Source organism: Triticum aestivum, chromosome 3B (assembly GCF_018294505.1).
Source record: "Triticum aestivum cultivar Chinese Spring chromosome 3B, IWGSC CS RefSeq v2.1, whole genome shotgun sequence".
Taxonomy (NCBI): Eukaryota; Viridiplantae; Streptophyta; class Magnoliopsida; order Poales; family Poaceae; genus Triticum; species Triticum aestivum.
In genome coordinates, this window is record NC_057801.1 from 826789009 (window position 1) to 826814806 (window position 25798).

A 25798-nucleotide genomic window follows, 5' to 3' on the forward strand; every position below is an offset into this window, starting at 1 on the left:
AAAACATATGTTTGAAAATATGTTAATCATATATTTAGAGAATGTTAAACGTGTATAAAAATTGTTCCTAATGTATATAGAAAATGTACCGTTGTATGAGATTTGTAGGCATCTGTTGAAAAAAATGAAAAAAATAAAAATAAGAAAGAAAACAAACGAGAGAAACAAAGAAAAGCAGAGGATACCGATGCAAACAGTGAAAAACATGTAAAAAACCATAGACAAAAAATCCTGCACAGCTACACTATTTGGGTCGTCCAGTTGCTGCGTCGCCTGTACGGGCTGTTCTCCTCCAAAGAAAAAAAAAGATGTGGGTGGGCTTCCATCGAGTGGACAGGGGAAAGTATCAGGTGCTCCCTGCCTGGGGTACTCCCGGTGCTCCAATAACAAAAAATATATTTGTAAACATTTCAAAAGATTATGAAAAAAATTCTGGATGTTCAAAAAGAATATGACTACAACCCCTAAAAATTTCAGCTCCAAACTCAAAATACACATTGAGAAACAAAAAAGACAAATCCAGATATGAATAGTGTCAATGTGGCTTTAGTCTTTGTTTTACACTATTCATGCTAGATTTCACTTTTTTGTTTCTCAATGTGTGTTTTGATTTTGGACCTGAAATTTCTAGGGATGGTAGTCACATTCCTTGTGAACATTCATATTTTTTTCTAGAATTTTTTGAAACATTTAAAAATGTTTTTATAACATTGAAGCACCGGAAGTACCTCAAGGCAGGGAGCACCCGATAATTGGTGTAGTTGATCGTGGCAGCGACCCGACGGTCGACGGGCATGGAACTGCCGTTGTCCCAGCGTGCCATTAGTGGCTGTGGAGGTGCGCCGTTTCCCTGCCCGGCCGATCGTAGTGGGGCTACAACCCGCTCATCGTGTCCTTTCTTTGAGGCTGAACGGGCTATTGATACCTAGGTAGATTGATGCATGCACGCGGTGCATCCCTGCTATCTTCTAGCCCGGCTCCTCTTCTTCGTCACGGAGACTCAGACTTCTGATCGGCCATCAGGCGCCGGCCATGCGGTGAATGATATTTCTTCTTCTACCTCATCAGGCGCCGACCATGGTGTTCCGGACCTTCTTTGGGAGGTGATTGTGTTACTTGGGTACCGATTGGAGGAAAGGGTATGTAAAAAAAACCCTATTTGTTTCAAAAATATCAATGCAGAGCCTCTTTATTTTGCGGGTAATGCAGAGCCTTATAAACTAATTTCTTGTTACCGCCATTTCATCTCAGTATGTTCCTGATCCACCGTCGGCACTTTGACTGCTATGATTGTGTTAGCTAACCTCTTTTAACAGGTTTGGAGTTTACATATGGTGTGTATTTGCATGCAGGTTTCTTGAATTGCTTGTCCGAGTGAGAGAACGTGTTCCCTAGCTATGCTGGAGATCTTATAATACTGGTAAAAATGCAACCAGGGTAAGTCATATCTGTTCTGAACTTAAAATTCATTTCCAAGGTTTTGATGTACAGTTGTAGAGAACATGTTTCCCTAGCTACCATGGAAAATCTTATTACTAATGAAAATGCATCCAGGCATCTAGGGTTAGTTATATCTGGTCTGTACCTACAATTCCTTTTCATGCCTTGATGTATAGTTGCTCGAGTGTGTTGAAGGGCTGAAGATAAGAGGTTCCATGTAGGACGAGCTACAAAAGAACTTTGTGATAGTTGCTCTTACACAAATATCTCCCGGAGGTAAATAAACGCACTTTGGAATTCTAGTTTTCCACATAGTCCTTTATTCTAGCTTGCCCGCGAACTGGGTCAGGCGGTCAGCTCGTTAACTTCCATCAGTGCTATTCCTTGATGGCATCCAACCACAATCCTACAAAAAAAACAGTATACTTATCATTGCAAAAAAAAATCGTCTTGCAAAATAAACAGAAATGGCAATGCAGCGTCTTTGTCAAGTAAAACATACTATCGGTGGACATACTTTATACTAGAAGATACCCGCAGAATAGGTGTTCTCATGACTCATGCATGAAGTGATTTCATCAAATAATAATGTAGTTTGTTGCGTTGATAAATATAAACCGAAGAGTCAGCACGGTACTCATTAAAGGCCATATCATGTCTGGTTGTGTTTGTACAAAATTGAACTCATGGAGACACATACATTGGTGGCAAGTGTTCTAATTGAAATAAAAGATAAAACAAGAGCTTTACCTTGTTGACCCATTTAGGTATCCAAGAGCGTTAACAGCGCCAAGATTAAATCCAATGATGTTCTCAAGCCTACAATATTAGAAGGCCGGCCACCATTAACTTTTAGAGAAAGTGTTAAAAGAATAAAGCTTCGAATCTACATACTGAAGGTTCAAACCATGGGAGCCAATGAGCACACCACATTTCATTTTCTATACGCATAGTGTTACAATTAATTCAAGTCCTACAATTAATTCAATTCTCTTTGCACTCCTTTTCTAATGTTCTAGAGATTGTTAATAAGTTTAAGTTTATTTTGTGGCCTGTCGAACGACTTTCTAGGCTCAAAGTGAGTTTGTAAGGACGAGTTTTTCTGCTTTGGTATGGAGCCTGAGAGAGGGCAATTCTTTTCTCTGATTTATACCTGCCATGTTGAAACCCATTGATAGGAAACAGTAAAATAACATTCAATGGGCTGGAAAAGAAAATATAGCAAAAGTTTATCTGTCAAAAGTGTAATGCAACTTTGAGTAACACAATTTTGCTGGGAAAATGTTGAACATATGTTTTGGCCGCTGCGTATGTCCTCTGATGATTATAAGAGGAAGTTAACTTTGGTTGGCCCAGCGGGAGCATGGACAATTTGGAAAACAACAAACAACCCTTGCTTTAGTTTAGTGATACAGTTCTGTAATATTCTCTATCTGTCAGACTGTCACTGGTCTTTGTTGCGTGGTCGCTCAAGTATCTGTGTTTTGGGCTGAGCTACTACATCACCGCACAGATGGTCACTACTAGAGCTCGATACAAAATTAAGAATAGGCTTCTGTTTAAAAGTAAAATTAAGGGAAGGACAAAATTCATTGCTTTATGATGAACTAGGCTGTAATTTTGATGCTAGCTAGATAATGAACTCTAGCTACTGTTACTTAATCAATAGCATCTAAGGTCAACTCTGCATTGTTCCACTGTAAGACTGTATAGAAGTACCTGTATGTACTACTAGCATATTTCCAGTTCCAGATTCGTGCAGTCCCATCAAGCGAACCAGTAACTAGCACTCGAAGTTCTGGGTGCCAACAAAGAGCACTGATACCCTTTGCATGGTCTTGGAGCGTATCCACACAAGTGTCTGTCTCTAGGTCCCAGATCTTGTTGAGAATAAGAAGGTGAAACAACACATCAGTGTTCACACATAAATATAATGCACTGTTCTGTACTTAATAAGCCGCACGAAATACCTTTGCAGCACCATCTGAGGATCCGGAAATCAAAAACTGCTGAAAGTACCGTGGGAAGTAGTGAACACAGAGTAGACCATCCGGATGCCCATCCCAAGTGATGTTGCATGTCGCAGAGTGAATATTCCAGATCTGTAAATTGCAGGAACACATCCCAAATAAGCACCGGTTTTTTGTATCTTTTTTTTCCCTTTTCAAGGACAGTACAGTCCAAGTCACAAGCAACATAGCTTCAAATCATGAACACCGGGTTCAAAATAAAGGAAAATATAACCTTGACAGTGTGATCCATGGAAGCACTCGCGAAGCTTTCGTTGTTCCTGGGGTCAAACATTACTCGTGTGACTGTGTCATAGTGCCCCTCAAAAGTTCGGGTACACTGCCATTCCTTAGCCCAGTCCCAAAGCTTAATCGTGTGGTCGTCAGATGCTGACAGCACAAACGGTTGAGTTGGACTCACGGCCAGACACATGATGCGATGACCATCATGAGCTTCAATCATGTCGACGACTTCTTCCATGGTATTATAATCGCACACATAGATGTATCCATCGCCACTACCGACCACAAACCATTCCTCTCGTCCAATAAATTTTGCTGAATGTACTGCAATATGGGAAGGATAATGTATCAGAATGGTTGTTCTCAAAGGCGATTACTGCTACCGCATTGAAATCTCAAAATTTCATTACTAGACCAAGTTATTTTTAAGCAAGGTGAACAGTGTTAGGAAGCATGCCTGGTTCTCTAGTCACTTCAATAGAACCCTCCTCTGCCTGCACAAGAAAACATTGTTTGAATGTTTGATCAGTTCCAAATGCTCAGAGCAAGATGTAGTGCACTATACCAATGAAGGAAGGTGGCAACCTACCTGTGTTTGGTAGTTCCAAATGCAAACATAACCCCTCTGGTTGCTTGTCAAGATCCTGTATTTAATGATGGGAAATCAAAACACAGAGAGGAATTATTGATGGCCTCACAATTCGCAAGCACTCACCACGGCTCGGTTGGGTGGACATCTATGGACAATACCTCACGATAATTTTGGCCGTCTATGATCTAAATCATACAAAAGTGCAACCAAATTAAGTTAGTGAAATTTTGGGTAGAAGAGGACATAAGTGAGAATGAACAGATCGCCACCATGGAAATTACACTAAGTTTTATACGACAATGCAAATATTGATTATAATTAGAAACTTAGCAAACTCTAACCCGAACTTACCTGATCAGGGATAGTTTCAGTTTCACAGGCAACCACAATTTTGGCTTCTTGCACCTCATCGGCAGCGGTATCAAGGAACAGGGCCGCATAATTAGCTGGGTAAACATTGTCCATATTCTCATTGTGTGCAGTTCTGCTTTGTAGTATCAGACAGTCGTCACTGTTTGACGGTGGCGGCTTCTTCTGCTCGCGTGTTATCAGGGTGAAAGTGTTGGCGCACTTTGGCGGCACAATCCCGCAAAATGGTAGCTTTGTAAGGTACCTCCTTGGGAGTTCGGTTGCAAGCCTGAAGGCAATAAGGGCATCCGTGTTGTTCACTAGGTAAACCGAGCTGGAGGTCAACCTTCTTGGCTCCATAGGGAAGTTTACCCGCCGGGATTGGAGGCTGAGAAGGCCATCACAGCCTATCTGCGGAAGGCCGTTGAGCGTCTCGACGATTTCTTCTATGGAAGGTCTGCTGCGCCGATCAATTGATGTACACTTCAGTCCAATTTCGATGCATGCTTCGACTTCATGGAGGTGCTGGGGGGGCGAGGATGAGTACAATGACGCGATATGTTCACGTGTCCAAGTTTTACGTACCTACATGCAGAATTGGAAATATGAGCCTTCATGGTAATATAAATACATAAGCTTCTAAAATCTCAGTCTTCAAACCGCTAAGTCACATATTTCTCCTTACATTGTCAATAAATGTCCGTCCAGATGGTTGTTTCTCCTTCCTCGAAAGATTTTTCTCTTCTGCAGTGATCTCTATGATGAGCATGCCTAAACTGTAAATGTCTGACCTGGTGGAGATTTCACCTCTGTATAGATATTCCGGAGCCATGTATCCACTGAATATCAACAACATTAAGAGCATAATATATATGTGTTACCGCAGATGTTAAACTGCAGTTTAATTTATAGTAAAGGAGAACATATTATTGCAGTTTCTGACTGACTTACTATGATCCCACAACAGTCTGCGTGCAAAGTCGTGTTGCTTCATGACAGAAGAGTCTCGAGAGAGCAAAGTCCGCTATTTTTGGCCGCATGTTATTATCCAATAGTATGTTTCCAGGGTTGAGATCCATATGGACAATAGAAGTGCTATGTAGAAAGAGCAAACCATTGCAAACCCCTTTAATTATTTTGAAGCGTGTCTCCCAGTCCATTTTTGTGGGTACTTCTGAACAAGAGAAATATTGAACTATGTAAGCACTCTAAAATGATTACATTCAATAGCATTTATTTCTTAGAATCCTAAAAATGAAAGATACACCGGTGGATGAAATGTTTTAGTAAAATATGGGTGACAGGTGGAGGTGGGCACCTATAATAGTAAACATTATTTGGACTAAAACAGGAACGCCAAAATATACCGGATAGTGTATTGCCTACCAAAAAGATTCCTCTCAAGGCTTCCTGTAGGTAAATGTTCATAGCATAGGGAACTTTGCGTAACTTCTGCAGTAATAAATTTGTTATCCGACGGCACTAATTTCTTCTTTTTGCCATGGCAGAAGCCAACCAACTGGAGTGCATTTTCATGTTTGATGAGGGCGGCAACACTTGTAACCTCTTTAATAAATGCTTTGTCATCTGCAACTAGCGTATTTTCCTGAAGTTTCTTTACAGCAACCACTTCGCCATCTTCCAGAATTCCCTGTTAAACACCCTTTAAATTTCTTTTAGCTCCATTAAATAGACAGAAACAGGCAAGGCAAAGTCATACCTTATAAACACTTCCTCCACTACTGAGTATTCGCTCCACAGAGAAATCATTTGTAATTCTCTTCAATAGTTGTAACGGCACTTCCTTCAATTTCGCCCGACCATCTATGCTTTTACATCTACTTGATTCAGAGGCCATATCTGATGATCATAGTAGGCAAAATGTCAGGGTCCTTTTTTCCAATATGTCGGTGTATTGGAAGTACTTGACATATACTTTTTGGTTCTTTTGGAATTTTCTTAAAAAATGAACTGTACTCCGGATAATGGATAGGATATCATTATACGTAACAATAATCTAACTTTTAAAGATGATATCCTATCCACCTAGCGTTTACATGGAGTGAGGATTGGCCCGTCCATGCAATGTGGCCAAATAATCCTTCTGCTCCATGCATGCCTATAGTGGGGCCCATACCACTTGAAGCATGTCCGGTGCGCTTCGTGCCTATGCAGGTCTGCCTCCGACAGATCTACTTGGGTCCGGTCGGTTTTTATCTCCGGTGGATCTATCTGGCCGAAATGTGTTGCATATCTTGATTATAGGATCTTAACTATGTTTCATCCGTTGCGCCTCTTTTATAATTGAACTTCTCGTGACTTTCTCTGAAAATTAGACGTATGGTTAACCTTCTTGTGTGGCATATATATTCATACTCTCCTAAATTCATTTCTTGAAAATTAGGCAATTACGATCATCAAATGTATTTCTCGTGACTTCATTTCATACATGAGCTATGTGACCCGGAACGAAACACCTGACGACATGGAGAACAGAGTAAGTTAAGAATGTGGATAGGGTTTTGACGAAGCCTCAAGCTAGTGTTTTCTCCTCCGGAAGGAGCAGAGAACTTTGCATGATGGCATCCATTGAGCTGGGATCTGGGCGACGGACATTCCTTCCCGGCGCAAAGACCTTGCCAGAACCAAGTTCCTCGTTGATCTTGACTCCATTGATTCGCGACGATCACATAGAAGGACCTTTATGGACCGCCACTGATGGAGCTAAATCCGGCGTATCTCGGGGTAGGGGATCCCAAGGAGAATTCGTCGACAATGCAACCATCAAATTCGTTAGTGTTGTCATTGAAAATGACAAGAAGATCCTAGGACGATCAGAGCTACACCTGGCCGACCTCCTCGACCTACAGATCAAGACTACTCAATACCACATGCGCAACATGCGCCATTTGAGTTGCTATTGAGATGCAACCTCATGTTTGTTCATTTTTTGTCAATGTTGTGACGACTCTGTAATACTTTAAAATGTATTAGAGACAGGGAAGATTTGCATTTTCATTATTTAAAAAGAAGAGCATACAGAGTAGTACTGACTAGGTGTTCTATCTTGGATGCCTCCCTCGGGAAGGTTGTGTTCTTCGTCAAGGAACTGCGAAGGACAAAATACAATTAGGACAATAAGTAAAAGACCAGTCACACTTTCCCCATATTTCTAAGAAGAGAAATATCTAATAGCTATTTTATTCCAACATTCCTAATTTAGCCCCAAAAAGAAAAAAAATATTTTCAATATTTTTCTCCTAAAAAGGTTATCTTTGAATATGTTGACTGGACATAGCCAGTCCCAAGCCCGGGTAAAGGCGAAGGGTTGTGATAGGCTTGGCAAGCCAACATCAAAGCTCAGTCATTCTTATGGAGATGAAACCCAGATATGAACAAGTGATGACGATAGTGATGGCTTCCTGATTAAAATAGGACTGCACCAAGGGTCCGCTTTGAGCCCTTATTTTCTTCCTTTGGTGATGGATGATGTCACAAGGGATATACAAGGAGACATCACATGGTGTATACTCTTTAGGATGGTGTGGTCTTAGTTGATGATAGTCGGAAGAGGGCTAGTAGAAAGTTAGAGTTATGGAGACAAATCTTGGAGTCGGGAGATTTTAGGCTTAGTAGAACTAGAACCGAGTAAATGCTCTGCGGTTTTAGTACTACTAGTCACGAGGAGGAGGAGGTTAGCCTTGATAGGCAGGTGGTACCTCATAAGGACACCCTATAGTATTTAGGGTGCAGAAGGACAGGGGCGCCGATGAAGATGTGAACCATCGAATCGAAGTCGGATGAATGAAGTGGCATCAAGCTTCTGAAGTTCTATATGGCAAGAGAGTGCCACAAAAGTTAAAAAGAAGATTCTATAGAACGGCGATTCGACCGACAATGTTGAATGGCATTCAGTGTTGGCCCACTAAAAGGTGACAGGTGCAATAGTTAGGTGTAGCGGAGATGCACATGTTGAGATGGATATGTGACCACACAATGAAGCATCAGGTCCAGAGTAATGATTTATTGGATAGAGTTAGGGTAGCACCGATTGAAGATGAGCTTGTCCGACATCTTATGTGATAATTTGGGCACATATTCAGCGCGGGCCACCAGAAACTCCAGTGTATAGCGGACGGCTAAGGCGTACTGATAATGTTAAAAGATGTTGGGGTAGACCAAATTTAACATGAGAGGAGTCCGTAAAGAGACATATCTAGGACTGGAATAGCATCAAAGAACTAGCTATTGACACGAGTGCGTGAAAGCTAGCTACCCATGTGACAGAATCATGACTTGATTGCAAGATCTTATGTCTTTCAGCTCTAGCCTACGCCAACTTATTTGGGACAAGAGTCTTTGTTGCTTTTGTTTTTGTTCTCCTAAAAAGGTTTTTCGTGAATGTGGACATGTGGCCATACACTAATTGTCTTGTTCACTGGTGAGAGGGGGAAATAAGATATGTTAGTGCTCCGAGTAATATATCAAGAGTAATAAATCAACACACTTCGGTTCGGTGCACTTAGGTGTCCATTAAACGAGAGAGAACGAGAAAAGGAAAGAGTAGAGATCTGTTTTGCAAACTGTGGAATGTCGTGATGATAGGCTAAGGGTACGTTGGGACAGCTCCACTACAGAGTCACTAGTCAGAGTATGTGAATCTTAAGTGACCACTCTTAACTCCTCAGTATACGAGTTTGAAGTTATATGCACAATATTTTGAGATGGAGTCAGTATCTCCCTATTTGCACACATGGGGTTGTATTTCCCCTTTCGGCGTTTAAACTTCCACGCACTCGGGAGCACAATATAGTGCTCTATATTACTTCATGGTCATCAGTTTGACATGAGTAGCGCTTCCACGTAATCGTTCTTTTTAGTATAAAGCAAGAATAGAAGTGCAGTGAGATGTTACAAATGTGACTCTAGCTAGGACAAGATGAAGCTAACATTTTTTAGGTTGCTATAAAGTACTCCTTTTGATTCATAATAAGTGTCGCAATTTTGAACTACTCCCTCCGTCCCATAATATAAGAGCGTTTTTACACTAACTAACGATAGTTCAAAACTGGAACACTTAATTTGGGTCGGAGGGAGTAGGAAATAGCACATGTCTATACGCCTGTCTATCTACATGAATATCGTGAACTTTACTGAGCACTGATATCAGATTAAATTGTACTACTAATAAGATAATCCCCTCATGCGATATATACTTTTGATTCTGATAGAAAGGAAATGCCAATTATGTCAGAATGAATCTCAGTATCAGTATCTCACCAGTTCTGTCTCCAGCCGTAGGTTACCAATCATTATTTCCGTCTCTATCAGATCAGAGACGATGGACTGTATGGTGGGTCTTTCTTGTCGCCTGCGGTTCATGCATTTTACTGCTATGTTAATGCACGTCCTGACTTGTTCACAATATACTTCAAGTGGCCTCGCGGCCAACGTAGCACGTAGCCTTTTCCTCCAATTGTTATGTACCTAGATCATCGAGTTATAACTTGATAGCACAAATAGATATGAAAAAAGGGTTAAGTCTTACATGCTTGACAAATCCTTTTTCTCCCATGTCATCAATATCGAAGTAGCCTTCACATCCGGCCATTAACTTTGCAATTATAACCCCCAAGCTATATATATCGAACTGTTCTGAGATTAGACCATAATCTATATACTCTCGGGGCAAGTAACCACTGCACGTCAATGCACATAAAGTCACTAAACCAAATGAAGAGTTAAATAGAAATTTCTATATATGAATCTTAAAGCAGAGGAGGTAGTCAGTGCCTCAGGGCACCATGCATGTGATGCTTGCACTAGAAATACTTCCTTCCCCTCATCAGCGACGGCTAAGGCAAACTCTTTACATTCAAACTCCACCAGAGAGCCCGTGGATTCACCTCCTCTATACCAGCACGAACAATCGCTTGCCATGTTACAATAGTTGTTGTCCCTATTTGTTATGTTATCCGTATGCATGTTCAAGCTCCGGCTCCAACAGTGGAAAATGTCGTCGGGATTGTGACCGCCTCTTCGGCGATGACCCGCCGACCTCCCACCACTTCCGTTGGAGCTAAAAGAGCTAGAAACCCGACGACGGCAGCGGCGGCCCTCGTCGAGGAGGTGGCGAAGAACAAGAAGAAGGCCACAATGACGCCCCATCCACAGCCGGCGCCTCGTGCAGTGTCTCTGGTGACCCCTACGACCACTGCTCCAGCGCGTCCGGTGGAGGCAGCCGACAAGAAGGGTCGACCACCAAGTGGTCGATGAAATGGCTACAAGGTAAAGAAAAACATATTTAACATTTCGGTCGATGGTGATTGTTCGCAACGATGGTGATGTAGTTTGTTTTGTTGTCGTAGTGTGGAGATGAACACATCCGAATTCTTAGCATCTTTGGAGTCCTCGGCAATGATGGGGATTGATGATCTCAATAATTACTCAATTTGGTATCATGTGGAGGCGGCTGAAGAAGAGGAGGTGGCCTAAGACATGGAAGAAGAGGAGGTGGCCAATGCGTAGGTGGCCGATGAAGTTGAAGTTGTGGAGGTGACTGAAGTAGCACGCGTCATCAAGGTCACGCGCCGCCAACTACAATCAAATTGAAGATGTTGCTCTTTGTGATGCTTGGATGGACATCTTCGCGGATGCAACGATTGGAATGGATCAAACCAAAACTATGTTTTTGGAGAGAATTGCGTACCACTACAACAACTCCGTGGAGGTGCAATCAAGCCGTAGACATGGTTCTCTTGGGCATCGTTGGAGCACCATTCATGACCAATGCAACCAATGGTCTGATTTCATCAATAAAGTGAATCATGCATCACCGAGCGGTGTGCAAGTGGTGAAGTATGACCCCTGCATCCAAGAACTATTCAAGTATAGGAACACCAAGTTCGGCCACAAGCCCTTCACATTGCATCATTGCTACAAAGTGCTATGCAAGAATGAGAAGTGGATCCAAAGAGTTTCAGGACAACTCCAAATAGATCAAGGTTGAGCATACCCGTTGAGCAGGACGGCGAGGTTGATGAAGAGGCCAACAATAGACCGAAAGGGAACAAAATTACAAAAAAAAGAGAAATTTGTATGGTGGCACATACAAAGAAGAACTTGTGGCCATGATTGAGGCCAAGAAGGTGTTGGTGGCCGAACACAAAGAAGAGAAGATGTCGAGGTGGAATGAGCTCAATGTGTTGGAGGATGAGAAATTGAAGGCCAAGTTGATGGCCGAAGAGAGAAAGTTGAAGGCGGAGGAGGGTAGACTTCCACTCGAGGAGGAGAGGATTCGTGATGCCAAGAAAACCAAAGAATGTGCTATCATGTTCATGAATCAAACCACGATGGATGAAACCATAAGAAAGTATTGGGAACTCACTCGTGGGGAGATCTTGACCAAGCACAAGGCTCTCTTCAGAATGGTGGTTGTGATGGTGGCGGGAATGTTTTCTTCGGCAACCACCTCGTTTGAATTCATGCATGCCATTGGTTGGCTCGGTCCACAACATACACATGTTATGTTTATGGTGATTTTGGACCAAACATTGTGTTTGTAGTGATGCCTTTTGTATGTATAGAAACTGCACGCCTCAACCAGTTCACCCAAAATCTCAAGTTGATGGTGGCCGCATGCATCTTTCCGATGCAGAGGCCGGTGGATGACCTCCTTTTCAAAAAAAAAAAAAAAATTGCACGCACCAACCAGTTCACCCAAAAGCTCTGACGGGGAAATGTGGGCTATGCATTTATATCTCAACATGATGAACTATGCATGTATAATTCAAAAATCGCGGTGATGAAACTATATGTTCAGACAGTTATGTTATGCATGTTTTAATTTCAATATTTTATAATATATATTGTGAAGTGTTTGAAATTCATGTGGCTAGAATTCAAAATGTGTACAATATTTTTTTTACTCCACTAATGTTTAGGGGATCATCCATGGACGCATGGAGCACTGGCGTCGTTACAGCGCCGTTCTTGTGGTCTGTCGCCAAGAAACAGAAGCAGGGTGGTACATCTCCATTCTCTGGCTTTCCCTAACTCTAGTAACTTTGTTCAGATGGACATCAGTACATGGCTATTGCCTATTGCTAGTTTCAAGTGTCTGCTTCTGTAGGATTGGTGATGAAACTACTTCTGTCATGTTCATTTGTCCAACATCTCATTGCTGGAGTTTAGTCCTAATTAGAGTCTCTTTGGTTTGAGTTAGTAACCGGGAGGTACTAAGATGTTAATTAAGCTGAGAGGAATAGAACTGGTATAAATATTTAGATATCAGTAGTTAGGTGCTCCTGTCAATGTCGTTGAAGCGGTAGGTTCTACTACGTATTAGAACAAATATATTATTTTAATTTTTATAAATGCAAGTTTCCGAAAGCCATTATATGAACACTTAGATTTAGATGAAATTAGCTAATTCTGTCAATGTAATAACTATTAGTTTCAGACAATATGTTCTTCCTAATATGTTTGTCAATAGACCTATTTCTATTCGTAATAATTCCAGTAATTTCAGCAACTTACGATGTTGGTTTAATTTGATCATGTGGCTTATAGTTTGTTTTTTGTTTGCTGCAATCCAGAGACAAAAATCGTTCAATTACCTTGATTCAGGTTTGCATATAAAGAAAAATCTAAAAGTTTGGTACTAAAAAAAACTGATTATCCATAGCTCTTTGTGTCGTTGGGACCCTGTGTGGCATTTTCCATCTTTTGGGCCCCATTTAGCATTTTGCACGGGGGCCTCAAATTTCTGGAGACGGCCCTGCCTTGTGCAGAAATAGTTTGCCATCGTAGTGGCCAACCAGCGACAGTACTCTTCCCAGGGTGTGTCTTTGACGTGAATGCATTGGGCCGCATTGCTTTTTTAAAGCGAGTGAATAGTTCAGTTGGCATTTTTTTTCCAGAGTTGGTTTTGAGTTTATTTGATCACGTAAAAAAGTATATGGCCTAAGCCTAAATTGATCACTTTTCGAAGTGTATAATCAATTTGAGTTAATGGACTAATGGCTTATTTGGCTGGTTATGTATTGAAGCAGTTCCTTGAAAAATACTCACCGCAGATGGATATATCTAGCATGACGGAAGCTGCTCAGTTTTGTAACATCTCAAAGCAAATTGCAGATAAAATGTTTCGCCTGAGATAACTCACATTGTACCGACGTTATTAATTGTCTTTCTTGATTTGTCATTACCCAAGAGTCTCGATAATCCGAAATCTGCAATTTTCGGGATCATATTGTTATCTAGCAAGATATTACCAGGCTTTAAATCCAAATGCCATACTGAACGCTCCAATCCATGCCGAAGATATTCTAAACCTTGACAGATCCCTTTGATTATTGTGTATTGTTTATGCCAATTAAGTCCTGAGCATCCGTCAGCTGTAAAAAATACAAAAATAATACAGTAAAAAATGTAATATTATAAACCATGAAGAGTTATATGCTAAATATGTTAAGTGGGTTTCCAGCAACTTAATTACCTGACATATGATTGTCAAGGCTACCATTGCGTACATATTCAAAGATGAGCGCCGTATGCATCTCGTCAGCAATAAGTTGGTTCCCAGTATTTTCTACAAGTACTTTCTCTGCTTCATTGCAGAAACCCAATAGCTGGACGACATTTTGATGCTTGAGCCTCCTAAGGTTCTCGAACTCCTTGTGAAATTCCTTATTATCAATTCCTGTCATGTTCTTAAGTACCTTCACAGCAACCTCTTCTCCATTCTCACAAATACCCTGTGCACCATCTCTCATTAATACACGGACATTACCACCGTTTTTTTATGGTAGTAATGATATTATGGAAATGTACTTGCAGTAGAATGGTATGAATTGCTAGCAGTCTAGAGCACTCTTCCATGCTAGCAAGACATGTCTATTGTAGTTAATGTTGCTATCACCTTCTATCACTTTTAAGTTACATTGCTAGCAGTATTTTTGATGATATAACCATGAGCAAAAAATATGAAAATTTTGCTTAAATGTGGTATCAGACATATATAATGTATCTTTTGTAGGGTCATATCAAATATATAAATTTGAGGAAAACTTTGTGTACATAGTCATACCTTGAAAACTGTTCCGAATGCACCATTGCCAACTATTAGCTGCTGGTCGTAATCATTTGTAATCTTTTTTATGAATTGGTGTGATAGCTCACATGGCTGGTCACTTTTGAGATCTACATTGTTCCACATGCTGCTGCTCCTGGTTAAACATAACTTCGCAGTAGAATCAATTTATGTTCTTTTTTTATTTTTCCATAAAAAATAAGAAGACTCGAAATATAAGTCAGGGGCAACTTCCAGCTTACTTGTCCTCTCGGAGTTTTGCACCTATGGGCGGAAAAAAGTTGTTAATTGACGTCAAGAGAAGCATTGCATACAGTAAATATGATGTGAGCTAATGCTACATATATAGTGTCGGGTTAAAGAGGAGTACAAGGAATTGCAAATGGCTGATCAAAATTTGTGCTAGTTAAACACGAATGCAGTGAAACCAATGCGGGAAGTTCTCAATCATACCTGAAAATAGACCAGCGCTTTAAGAGTGGCAAGAAAAGAAAACCAGTTGTACTTGCACTACGGTTTGTGTAAATGAAGCATCTGGCCGCAGTGAGACGGGAATAAGAAGAAACAACTTAGCTAGCCCTTCTCAGGGCAGCTTAGCTTGGCAAGAGATCCCAGGTTAGATTTTTTCAACAAACCTCCCATGACCCACGACCTCCCACGACCTCCTCTGGCGCTCCCACGGGCGGCAGGGGAGGAAGCCCTAGCCGCCGCTGGACCGCGACCCCCTCCCCCTTTCCTCCCCTTGCCGCCGCCAGGGCGTGCCGGTGGGCGAAGCTCGCCCGACATGGGCGGTGGCGGGGCGCTTTCTCCTTCTCGCGAGGCGGGATCGCCATTGGGCAATCTACCCTGGCCTGAACGCGGCGTGGTGCGGGGCTTGGCGATGCTGGGCTGCCACGGTGGCGGGCGTGGAGGACTGCACGAGGTGGGCTGCGTGTTGGTGATGGCAACGACGACCGATGGTCGACCTGCCGGATCTTGACGGCGCGGGGCGCGGTGGCACATGTGCTAGCCGGAGTCAGGCGAGATCCCCTTCGGGTTGGCATCCATGGTGCGCGTGGTCTTGGTGGTTGCTCGCCGGATTCATAATGTCGATTGTGCTCGACCTTCTGGATCAGTGTCGAGGCAGGCCGGGGAGGCATCCCCGGGGTGCTCGTGATGTGCTATTGGTGGTTGTGTTTGGCCTAGCATTGGGCGTAGCTACTGACGGCGGTGGAGTCGGACGGCCCTTCTCGGCATGGAGTTGGGACTTGGCGGTGGTGGTCATCTCCTCCGTTGGAGATGGTCGGCCTGAGGCTAGGTGGTCGGATCTCCAAATCCGTCATCTAGTCCCGCCTGCAAGCCGGGGAGACATGGTTGCCGGTTAAAACTGAGCCTATGGCGGCGTTATGCGTCGTTACATTGATGAAGGCATCGTCGTTTGTCGACCCACTCGTGTTGTTCCGGGGGAAATCCTAGATCTGGCCTTCTAGATCGGACTATGGTGGCACTGCGGTGTTGTTTCTCTCTTGGGAGCATCATCTGTGGAGCAACGCCGAAAGACAGAGGCAGGAGGTCGAGTGGCTTTGTCTTGCACGGAATTTCAGTGGAGATGTCAAGTCATGTCTGACCGAGAGGTGCTACGCAGTGTCATGCCTGTTCGGCAGGTGCTACGCACGACAAATCTTCCGGAGGCTTCAAGCTGTGTCGGCTGGTGGTACACGGCGGCATGGTGCTGCGGGTGTACCGGCGGCTACTGCGACGTGCTCAACAGTTTGCGCGTAGGGAGGTGGTGCCATTGATGGGCGGCCGGATGGCAAGGATGATGCAGATCTCTTGCCTGAAGATGGGTCAGCGGTTCGATGATGCTTACGGCTTCTAAAACGTGTGCATGTGATGCACGCTTTAGGTTTGTTGCCTGGCTGTAGGTTTCGATATGTTATGTGGATGGATTGGCAACGACCCCGGTATTAGATATGGGGAGTGAGAGCACTCCTCATTATTGAGTTTGTAGGTGTGAGTGACGGCTTGGCTTGATATATGTTTTTGTCAGACCTTTGTTCAATAATTAATGAAAAAACTAACGCCCACACGTGTGGCATCTTGCACATCGCCCACACGCCTTCATCAACACTCATTTTGCCACGTATGAACAAATGACATCAGCAGGAATCTTTTTGATTTTCTGCTTAAAAATGTTTTATCTCCTAATTAAAAAATCGAATTAAAATTCCGTTTTCACCATTAAATCCGTCTCGACGAGATCTTCAAAACTAGACCCCGTGTTGATATGTTTCGATGAAATTTTGTTTTGCCCAAAAGTTGCCATGATGTTTACACTGTATTTGCCATAGTGCTTAAACTAAAGTTGCCATGTGGCAATTTTAGTTTGTAGAGCATGGTAATTTTAGTTTTTTTGATGATGGTAATTCCAGTACTTTGACCATGAAAATTATTTTTTATATGAACCATGGCAATTTTAAGTGCATGTATCACGGCAATTTAGTTTGTGATTCATAGCAAGTCTAGTTTCTTAATTCCCCGTTTTACAATATGTCAAAATTTACTTTTAAATGTAGAAGAAAATAGCTGAAACATATCATGGCAACTTCAGTGTAAACATCATGGAAATTCATATGCGATAGACATGGCAACTTTTAACCCAAAAAAATCGTCGAAATATATTGATATGAGATATAGTTTTGAAGATCTCGCCGCGAGGGATTTAAAGGTGAAAACGGATATTCAATCGAATTTTTCATTTAAGATATAAAACATTTTAAAAACTGGAAATTCAAAAGAATTTTCACATGCATGCATGCGGTGACGTGGCACAGTATGTGTATTATAAGGCGTGTGGACGGGTTTGGCTTCCAGCGTGTGGGCGTTAGTGTTCTCCATAATTAATAAAGATGGTCATATGCGGCAAGGGGTCTTAACTTTTTTTAAAAGCTAGCCCTTCAATGGTAAGGAAGGATCAGGTCATCAGGATCAGATCTGGGATTAATATTTTGTTTTTGACGCTCATAAGTTACAAGATTAACTAAATAGCAGGGGTAGACAGTCTGGAGGTAATGACGGCCAGCTTGGCACGGGAAAAAGGGGGCCAGATTCAAATCTGCTATCGAGATCTGGCAGTCAGATAAAGAGGCACGATGGATTAAAATAGTTTAGCCTCCACTGCTGTTGACGCTGATGCTCTCGATTGTAGTGGGAACACTCATGTCCCCACGTGCTTTTTCAATAGTTTTATGATACCGATTGCCGATTAAAATATGATAGATTGACCGTCTTTGCAGCTAACCTGCTCGATACAGTCCAGTCCTAAACTATTCGGAAAATAAGTTGATGGGTAAGACAATTGACGGGGATTCTCGACCGTCCGATTGCATGTCCAGGCCGATGTCCACCATCCATTGTATTCATCGCATGTGACGAAGGCCCAGCGGCGACGACACAAACCCTAGCCGCGTTGTCACCCCCCGCCCCCAGCCGCCACCCACTCCCCTCTTTTGGCCTGCAGCCTGAGGGTCCTAACATTGCACATGAGGATACGGCTCTGGTATGTGATCCGGATCTAGGGATATGTCTTTGTTCTACTACTCCCTACGTTCTTAAATATAGGTTTTTAAAGAGATTTTAATATGAACTGCATGCAAATGTATATAGGCGTATTTTAGACTGTAGATTCACTCATTTTGCTTTGTATGTAGTTTATATTAAAATCTCTAAAAAAACATATATTTAGGAACAGAGGAAGGATACATCGCAAGGAATTAACTGGGAGCAGATTTCAACCACAAGCCGGACACAAATGTGTGGTATGCATAGCATCACTCATATGAACACTCCGTTGTTAGCTGTTAGCTAAACAAATAAAACTTCCGAAAACTCTCACTTCCTCTCCGGCACTCTAAAGGGCAAGAGACATGCATGTGTAGGCTCGGAGCATTAAGATGCACGTACGAAAGGCCATGCGCTAGGATCTCATAGAGAAGTCGCCCAACCACAAGCGAAAACACACCACACTGCAACGCCACCACATACCTGTTCAGTCGCCCGCTGTGTTCCCGCACGGCCGCAGCAGCCGACCACGAGTGAAGGCGGCGTCTCTCCCGTCGGCCTGTGAAGCTTTCCTTCCAGATGGCTGCTCCTCTCACCCCTCCTTGCTCAACCTCCCACTCAAACCGCTGCAGGGAAAGCAAAGGACACCGCAGCGCCTACGCCCTCTCTAGCGCACGCAGCAAGGAGTAGCGGAGGGAAGGAGGGAAGTCGTCGGGGGAGCCTCGGTGAGATGGGCGACCTAAGTATTTAATGCCGGGGCCCGGTGGGCGGAAAACTACGGGGGCTAAGCTGAGATGGGCTGTTTTGATTGGTTTAGAATGAAGCGGGGCCCACCCTGAAAATGAAGGGGGCGGAGATTAGTGAGGGAGAGGGGTTAGTCCGTTATAAACTCTGTACAAATCCCCTATAAGTTGAACCTTAAAAACGTGTAAAGTACATTGTAAACCGTTTTTACGGTGCCAAATTGCCCCGGCAGAGCAGACCCATAAATAAAACTCTATCCTATTATAGTCATTTTTTTCTTCCTTCTTTTTTTCCTTTTTTCCTCCCGTTCCGGCAGAGCCCGTCTCCGGCCACGGCGTGCCTCGCCCCGGCACCCCTGCTCGCCCCGGCGCTGCCCCGCCCTGATTCGGGCCACAGGTGGCCTTCTCCGTCCTGCCCGTGAACGGCCTCGCCTCGGCACTGGAGGTCGAGCCGGCTGCAATTTGGACTAGCGGCGGCAAATTTTGATGTACGGCGGCTTCTTCTAACGTGCGGCGACGGATTCTGATGAGTTCCATGTAGATTCCGGCGGTTTCACGGCGGCGCGTCTGCTTCGGCGAGGTTTGAGCGGTTTACAGATCAAACTGTATATTGCCTTCGAGCTGTACATATAATCTTCTCGCAGATGGATTTTCAGTGCCATTTAAAAAGTTTAAGGGCCGAACAAGTTTTACGGGATCTGCTGGGTGCTGTTATTTCATCAAAAGTGTAAACACCTTTCTTTTACGGGTTTGACCGCTTTAAGGAGTCTGCTGGAGATGCTGTAAACCTAGCATTACTCTAAATATGACAGATGCTCGTGCACTCCTTGCTAGAACAGAGGCTAGAGATAAGAATAAAGCTGAGATTCGAAGTGAAGCAACGTCTGCTCCTTTACAATTGAAGAAGAAAGAAATATACAAAATCAAGAATTCGCAGATCAACAATGAAAGCATTGAGAAGATATTAATCCAACTTATGAGAGTAGTTATGGAAGTTGGATTTATGTTAAAATGTCTAATTGTGGTCCTTATTTTATTTGGTCTTGCTATTCTAGTATCAAAATGTCGTTGATGAAATAAAAAATGTGTTGGCAAAAAAATGTGTGCATACAGGCACCAGGCGGACTAGATGTGGCTCCGCGTTGGATGCACGGCCGGCGCATCACAGAAAACAGGCAAACGTTGCCCCAATGCCACCCCCAAACAGACGAAATCCGAATAAAATGGACGTCCATTCGGGGTCGTGCATTGGAGTTTCCCTTAGTTGTCAGCTAAGGGCATTTCTAATCGATCCCTTAAAATTAAGAGAGTATCCTGCGGAGTAAAATTAATGGAGTAAAATTTGACTCCACTATCGGTGGCCGCACCTAGCCGATCCCCTATACTTACTGGAGTAAAACTAAAATTGTGTTTATTTTGTGTCCTAACCGCATGAACTCATCAAGTCCAATGTCGCCCGAGGACCCCGAAGACGTGAGGAATTCAGTCGTGTTCATCTCCGCACTAAGACAACAAAACAAACAAACACTATCGATCGAAATGCGAAAGAGTTTTTTTTTACCTTGTAGGCATTTCATCGAGCACTTGGTGGCCGCGATGCTTGTTGCCGGCTGTGGCCGCCGCCCGCACCAAAGCATTGGCCGTAGGGGGGGCGGAGTAGCTGCACGAGGCATCGGCCTTGGACGAGGCACCGCTTTGCCTTTCTTCACCTTCTTCGCGCCCGCCTCGACGAGCTTCGCTGCTGCCGCCGTGGCTTTCGAGCTCGTTTGGCTCGGCGGGAGGGTGGCAGGCCATTGCCGGAGAGGTGGCCACCCGAGAGGCCATTGACGTAGTTGGAGGAGGAGTTTGAACCCGGTGGGTTTTTTCATCCCCAAACTCTTCTTCGGCACGGGCGGCGACGCGTGGATGATTTCCATTCCCGCTGAAGGGATGGTCATCGGTGGGGGCGGCGGGGTGTGGTGGCTGCGGCAGCGGGAGATAGGGTGGCGCGGGGATGGGAGAAAGAGAGGCGTTACTTTTTCTCGGCCGCGGCATGAGTATATTTAGAAAGATTGAAGGGGATTTTGGCAGGCATAGTATAATTTTTACTCCACTACACCGGATAGGGGATCGACTAGGTGCATTTTATGGGAGGATAACCAAATTTATCCTCCCTTACGGCCTTATTGGGATCGGTTAAAAAATCCTAAATGATAAAAGTTCACAAGAAATCTCACATGTCCTCTCCGGCCATCTAAACGGCAAGGTCCATGGGTTAAGTTCGGATCTTTGAGATACCGGATGGCTATGGGCTCCCACGCCCATGACAAAATCGACTATTTAGCAGGCAGATGTAGAGGGACATCATAGGTAGGTATTAGGCGGTCGCTCGAACCTAAGTTAAGTCGCGCCGAGCCTACTACTACCATACTGTCTCCGTCCCAAAATAAGTGTCTCAACTTTATACTAACTATAGTATAAAGTAATACTAAAATGTTATACTAAGATTGAATCACTTATTTTAAGATGAAGGGAGTATTTGGCTTTTGCCGATGTTGCTTCCATGTGCCCACAGTTTCATCACAAGCCAAAACGCGTGTTGATGTAGCTTGAGCTTAAACCGTTGTGCAGAATTTGCTTTATCATTTTAAAAACACGTGATTGTTGCCTCCCCAAGGATCGTGGCTTTCGCGTACTCGACATCAGACGTTTCGGTAGAGCACATAAGCTCAGCTGGAAGTGGATTGAGTGGAGGCAACAAGACAGACATTGGCGTGGCACTCAGACCCCGTGTGACAAGGAGGATGTGACCCTACTCAGAGCCAGCACTACAATACATTTGGGGAATGGTAGATTGTCCAGTTTCTGGTTCGACCGCTTATTGGACAGCGATGCTCCGTGATTCATGTCGCCTGACCCATACTTGTCAGTGTCCAGTACGTGAACTTGATGATTCCGATTTGCGATCAGATGTCTCTGATTCGTGGATGCATTGAGAAGTTGAATTTTTGTTTTCACAAAAAACATAGAGAAACTGAATAGTTAAAAACCAGAAAATGCACTGACAAAAATACAAATACATTGTTCACTCTTCGTGCCAATAAAGCTCTTAATGAGCACCTGAATCATTGACATAATAAGGCATATTTTAACATGCTCCCTCTTATATCCTCTTTCATATGAGAGATAAGAGTATATATAGATCTGAGCCGCTAATTTCATTAAGTAGTGGGTTCGAGTAACTCTTACCTTCTTACCTCATGTAAAAAGAGAAGATAAGAGAGTGCATGCTAAAACTGCTCAATATTTAAGAACGGTGGGAGTAGTAAATACCAGGTGAGCCAATGCTGCATATAGCACAGTAGGAAGTTGCTAGTGGCTGAACAAGATTTGTGCTAATAAACCATGAATTCAGTGAAACTAATGCAAAAAGTTGCTCATTCACACCTGAAAACAGAGCAGTATATTTTCGGGGGCAAGAACATGGCAGTTGTGAAGGACAAGAGACCAAAAAAAGAAAACTAGTTGCACTGCGGTTTGTGTAGATGAAGCATCTAAGCCGGAGCGAAACGGGAATTAGAAGCAGCTTAGCCCTTCAATAGTGAATAAAGTATCAGGTCATCAAGACCAGATCTGCGATTAATCTATTTTTGTTGACTGTCAAGAAGTAGTAACAAGACTAAGTAAACGGCGCGGTTTCAAAAGTTTTTAATCTTGAGGTAATGCCGTGCAGTTTGGCACGGGAAACAGGAGCCAGATTCAAATCTGCGATCGAGATCTTGCACCCACATGAAAAGGCACGATGAGTTAAAATAGTTTAGCCTCCACTGCTCTTCACGCTGATGCTCTCGATTGTAGTGCAACGCTCATGTCTCCACGTGCTCTTTCAATAGTTTTATGATACCGATTGCCGATTAAAAGAGTAAAATGCATTGATGATCACTGAACTTGTCGTATAAATTCACTTTAGTCACTGTACTCAAGAATACGGTCAATACGGTCATTATATACGAGGTGTGGTGATTATACGGTCACTAACACACCGTATAGCTTCGTATTTTGTTCTGTTGACCAGTCAAACAGTTTAAATGATGCCTCATTTCCTCTGCCTATCTACACGGCCCCACCTGTGAGTGACTAGGTGAAAGAAATAGAAGCAAAATTAAGAATAGAAACCGTGAGGAATTGAACCTTAAACAGAACGACATGAGTCCAGCACGCTAGCTGGCTGAGCCAACGACGCTTCGTGGCTAAATTGGAGAACGGAGTCTTATTAATTAATGTATATCGTTCTGCAATCACGTGACATCCATGATCATGCGGCCGAAAGCTCTTTCTTCTCCTCAGGCTCTTCTTTTCTTCCTCCTTTTCCCAAGCTAGAGCAGAGCTCCTAATTAAATTATGGCAAAGACAAAAGGAAGTACTGCTTGTAAATATTTAGCTGTGTGTTGAATTGTTTCCCTGTTTTGTAAACGGAGCGGCAAAGTACAGAAAGATGGCGTTTGCATCATCGTGTCCTGGGCATAAAGTTGAGAGATCTGCCATGACATGCATCAAGTTTCCAAACAAAACCCATTTTCCCCTCCTGTTTCGAAGCAAGAGCTCCTTCAAATTATATTAAGACAATGGCAAAAGATACAAAATAGTAGTACCTGTACGTTATAAAGTTTGTGTCGTGCACCTGTGCACCTGTGGCGTTCTCAAAAAAAAAAAAAATCTAGTGGCCGGTCTGGTTCAAGACCTGCCTCAAGTAGCGTATGGCATGTGTGTGCGCGTTAATGTCTGCATGTGTTTAATAAAGGAACATGTGAAGAAATAAAACATATATTGTTGTCTTTTCAACTGGCCAGCGCACGACTGCTGTTAGTGTGCGTGTTCGGGTTCGATTCCCCCGGGCGTTTTTATTTTTGCCTCTGCTTCTTTCTTACACTCAGTGACAAGTGGGTCCCATATAGATCGAGAGAGAAAATGAGCTGACAATGCACCATTCAAACTGTTTGACCGGTCAACTAAAACAAATACAAAACAATACGGTGTGACAGTGACCGTACAATAACCGCAACTCGTATATGAGGACCGTATTGATCGTATTTTTAAGTACAGTGACCAAAATGAGCGTATACAGTAAGTTCAATGACCACCGATGCATTTTACTCCGATTAAAATATGACAAATTGACCGTCTTTGCCGCTAACCTGCTCGATACAGTTCAGTCCTAAACTATTCGGAAAAGAAGATGGTGGGTAAGACAATTGTCAGGGATTATCAACGGTTCGATTGCGTGTCTTGCCCGATCTCCACCGTCCGTTGTATTCACCGTGTGAAATGAAAGCCCAGCGCCCACGGTACAAACCCTAGCCGCGTCTTCCCTCTCTCGGCCCCCATCCCAGCCGCCACCCACTCCCGTCTTCCGGCCTGCATCCTGAGGGGTTCTAGGATACGGCTCTTGTATGATCCGGATCTAGGGATATGTCTTTGTTCTACTACTACTACTACAAAAGAATTAACTGGCAGAGCAGATTTCAACCACAAATCGGACACAAATGTATGGTATGCATAGCATCACTCATATGACCACTCCGTTGTTAGCTGTTAGCTAAACAATAAAACTTTTCAAAAACTCTCACTTCCTCTCCGGACGCTGAAGTGAAAGAGACATGCACGCGTAGGCTCGGAGCTTTGAGATACACCCACGGAAGGCCATGCGCTAGGATCTCGTACAGAGGCATCGAGCGGTCGCTCAACCACTCGCGCCGAGCCATGACAAGAAAAAACACACCACGATGCAACGCCACCACATACCTGTTCAGTCGCCCGCCGTGTTCCCGCACGGCCGCCAGCAGCCGGCCACGACGTGATGGCGGCGTCTCTCCCGTCGGCCTGTGAAGCTTCCCTTCCCGATGGCGGCTCCTCTCACCCCTTCTTGCTCAACCTCCCACTCAAACGCTGCAGGGGAAGCCAAGGAGAACACCGCAGCGCCTACGCCCTCTCTACCGCGTCCAGCGAGGACTAGGGGAGGGAAGGAGGTAAAGTCGTCGGGGGAGCCTCGGTGAGATGGGCGACCTAAGTATTTAATGCCGGGGCCCGGTGGGCGGAAAACTGTAATGCTACAACTACGGGGGCTAAACTGAGATGGACTGTTTTGATTGGTTTGGAATGAAGCGGGGCCCACCCTGAAAATCAAGGGCGCGAGATTAGTGAGGGAGAGGTGTTAGTCCGTTAAATGTTGTACAAATCCCCTATAAGTTGAACCTTAAAAACGTGTAAAGTACATTGTAAACCGTTTTTACGGTGCGAAATTGCCCCGGCAGAGCAGACCCATAAATAAAATTGTATCCTACTATAGTCATTTTTTCTTTTTTTTTCCTTTTTTCTCCCGTCCCTACAGAGCCCGTCTCCAGCCACGGCGTGCCTCGCCTCGGCGTTGCCCCGCCCTAATTCGGGCCGCAGTTGGCCTACTCCGTCCTGCCCGTGGACGGACTCGCCTCGGCACTAGAGGTCGAGCCGGCTGCAATTCGGACTAGCGGCAACAAATTTCGGTACGGCGGCTTCTTCTGACGTGCGGCGACGGATTCCAATGAGTTTCGGGTAGATTCCGGTCAGTTTCGCGGCGGCGCGTCTACTCCGACTAGGTTTGAGCGGTTTACAGGTCAAACTATATACTGCCTTCGAGTTGTACATATAATCTTCTCGCGGATGGATTTTCAGTGCCATTTAAAAAGTTTAAGGGCCGAACAATTTTTACGGGATCTGCTGGGCGCTGTTTTTTCATCAAAACTGTAAACACCTTCTTTACGGGTTTGACCGCTTT

The 25798-nt window shown here is 43.8% G+C and overlaps 1 protein-coding gene across 7 annotated transcripts; it reads right to left on the minus strand.

The window, feature by feature from the left end:
* Positions 1–1449: 1449 nt before the first annotated feature.
* On the minus strand, positions 1450–25014 carry LOC123072698 (uncharacterized). Of its 7 annotated transcripts, none has more exons than XM_044496302.1 (21): positions 24790–25014; positions 14968–14989; positions 14723–14861; positions 14132–14390; positions 13799–14030; positions 10181–10331; positions 9913–10119; positions 7687–7741; positions 6353–6492; positions 6019–6283; positions 5584–5806; positions 5318–5471; positions 4636–5217; positions 4408–4469; positions 4282–4336; positions 4150–4186; positions 3685–4016; positions 3411–3542; positions 3160–3320; positions 2191–2259; positions 1450–1846 (listed from the first exon to the last, which is right to left on the minus strand). In XM_044496302.1, exons 3-21 carry the CDS (start codon positions 14849–14851, stop codon positions 1786–1788), a joined length of 3306 nt encoding a protein of 1101 aa, XP_044352237.1. In that variant the 5' UTR covers positions 14852–14861; positions 14968–14989; positions 24790–25014; the 3' UTR covers positions 1450–1785. The 7 variants fall into 7 exon arrangements, with proteins under 7 accessions (XP_044352237.1, XP_044352240.1, XP_044352236.1 ...); XM_044496305.1 differs by having other exon boundaries at positions 14723–14875; XM_044496301.1 differs by lacking the exon at positions 24790–25014 and adding an exon at positions 18749–19350.
* Between the last annotated feature and the right edge of the window lie 784 nt (positions 25015–25798).

What these genes read in the sequence shown, in the direction of transcription:
- LOC123072698 (XM_044496300.1), bottom strand. Translation starts at nt 15,032, where the DNA reads ATGCTTCTCTTGACGTCAATTAACAACTTTTTTCCGCCCATAGGTGCA. An exon ending in CCTTGAGAGGAATCTTTTTG is followed by an intron (nt 5,807 to 6,018) that starts GTAGGCAATACA and finishes TCTCTTGTTCAG; the next exon opens with AAGTACCCACAAAAATGGAC. An exon ending in TTTGGAACTACCAAACACAG is followed by an intron (nt 4,187 to 4,281) that starts GTAGGTTGCCAC and finishes TTTCTTGTGCAG; the next exon opens with GCAGAGGAGGGTTCTATTGA.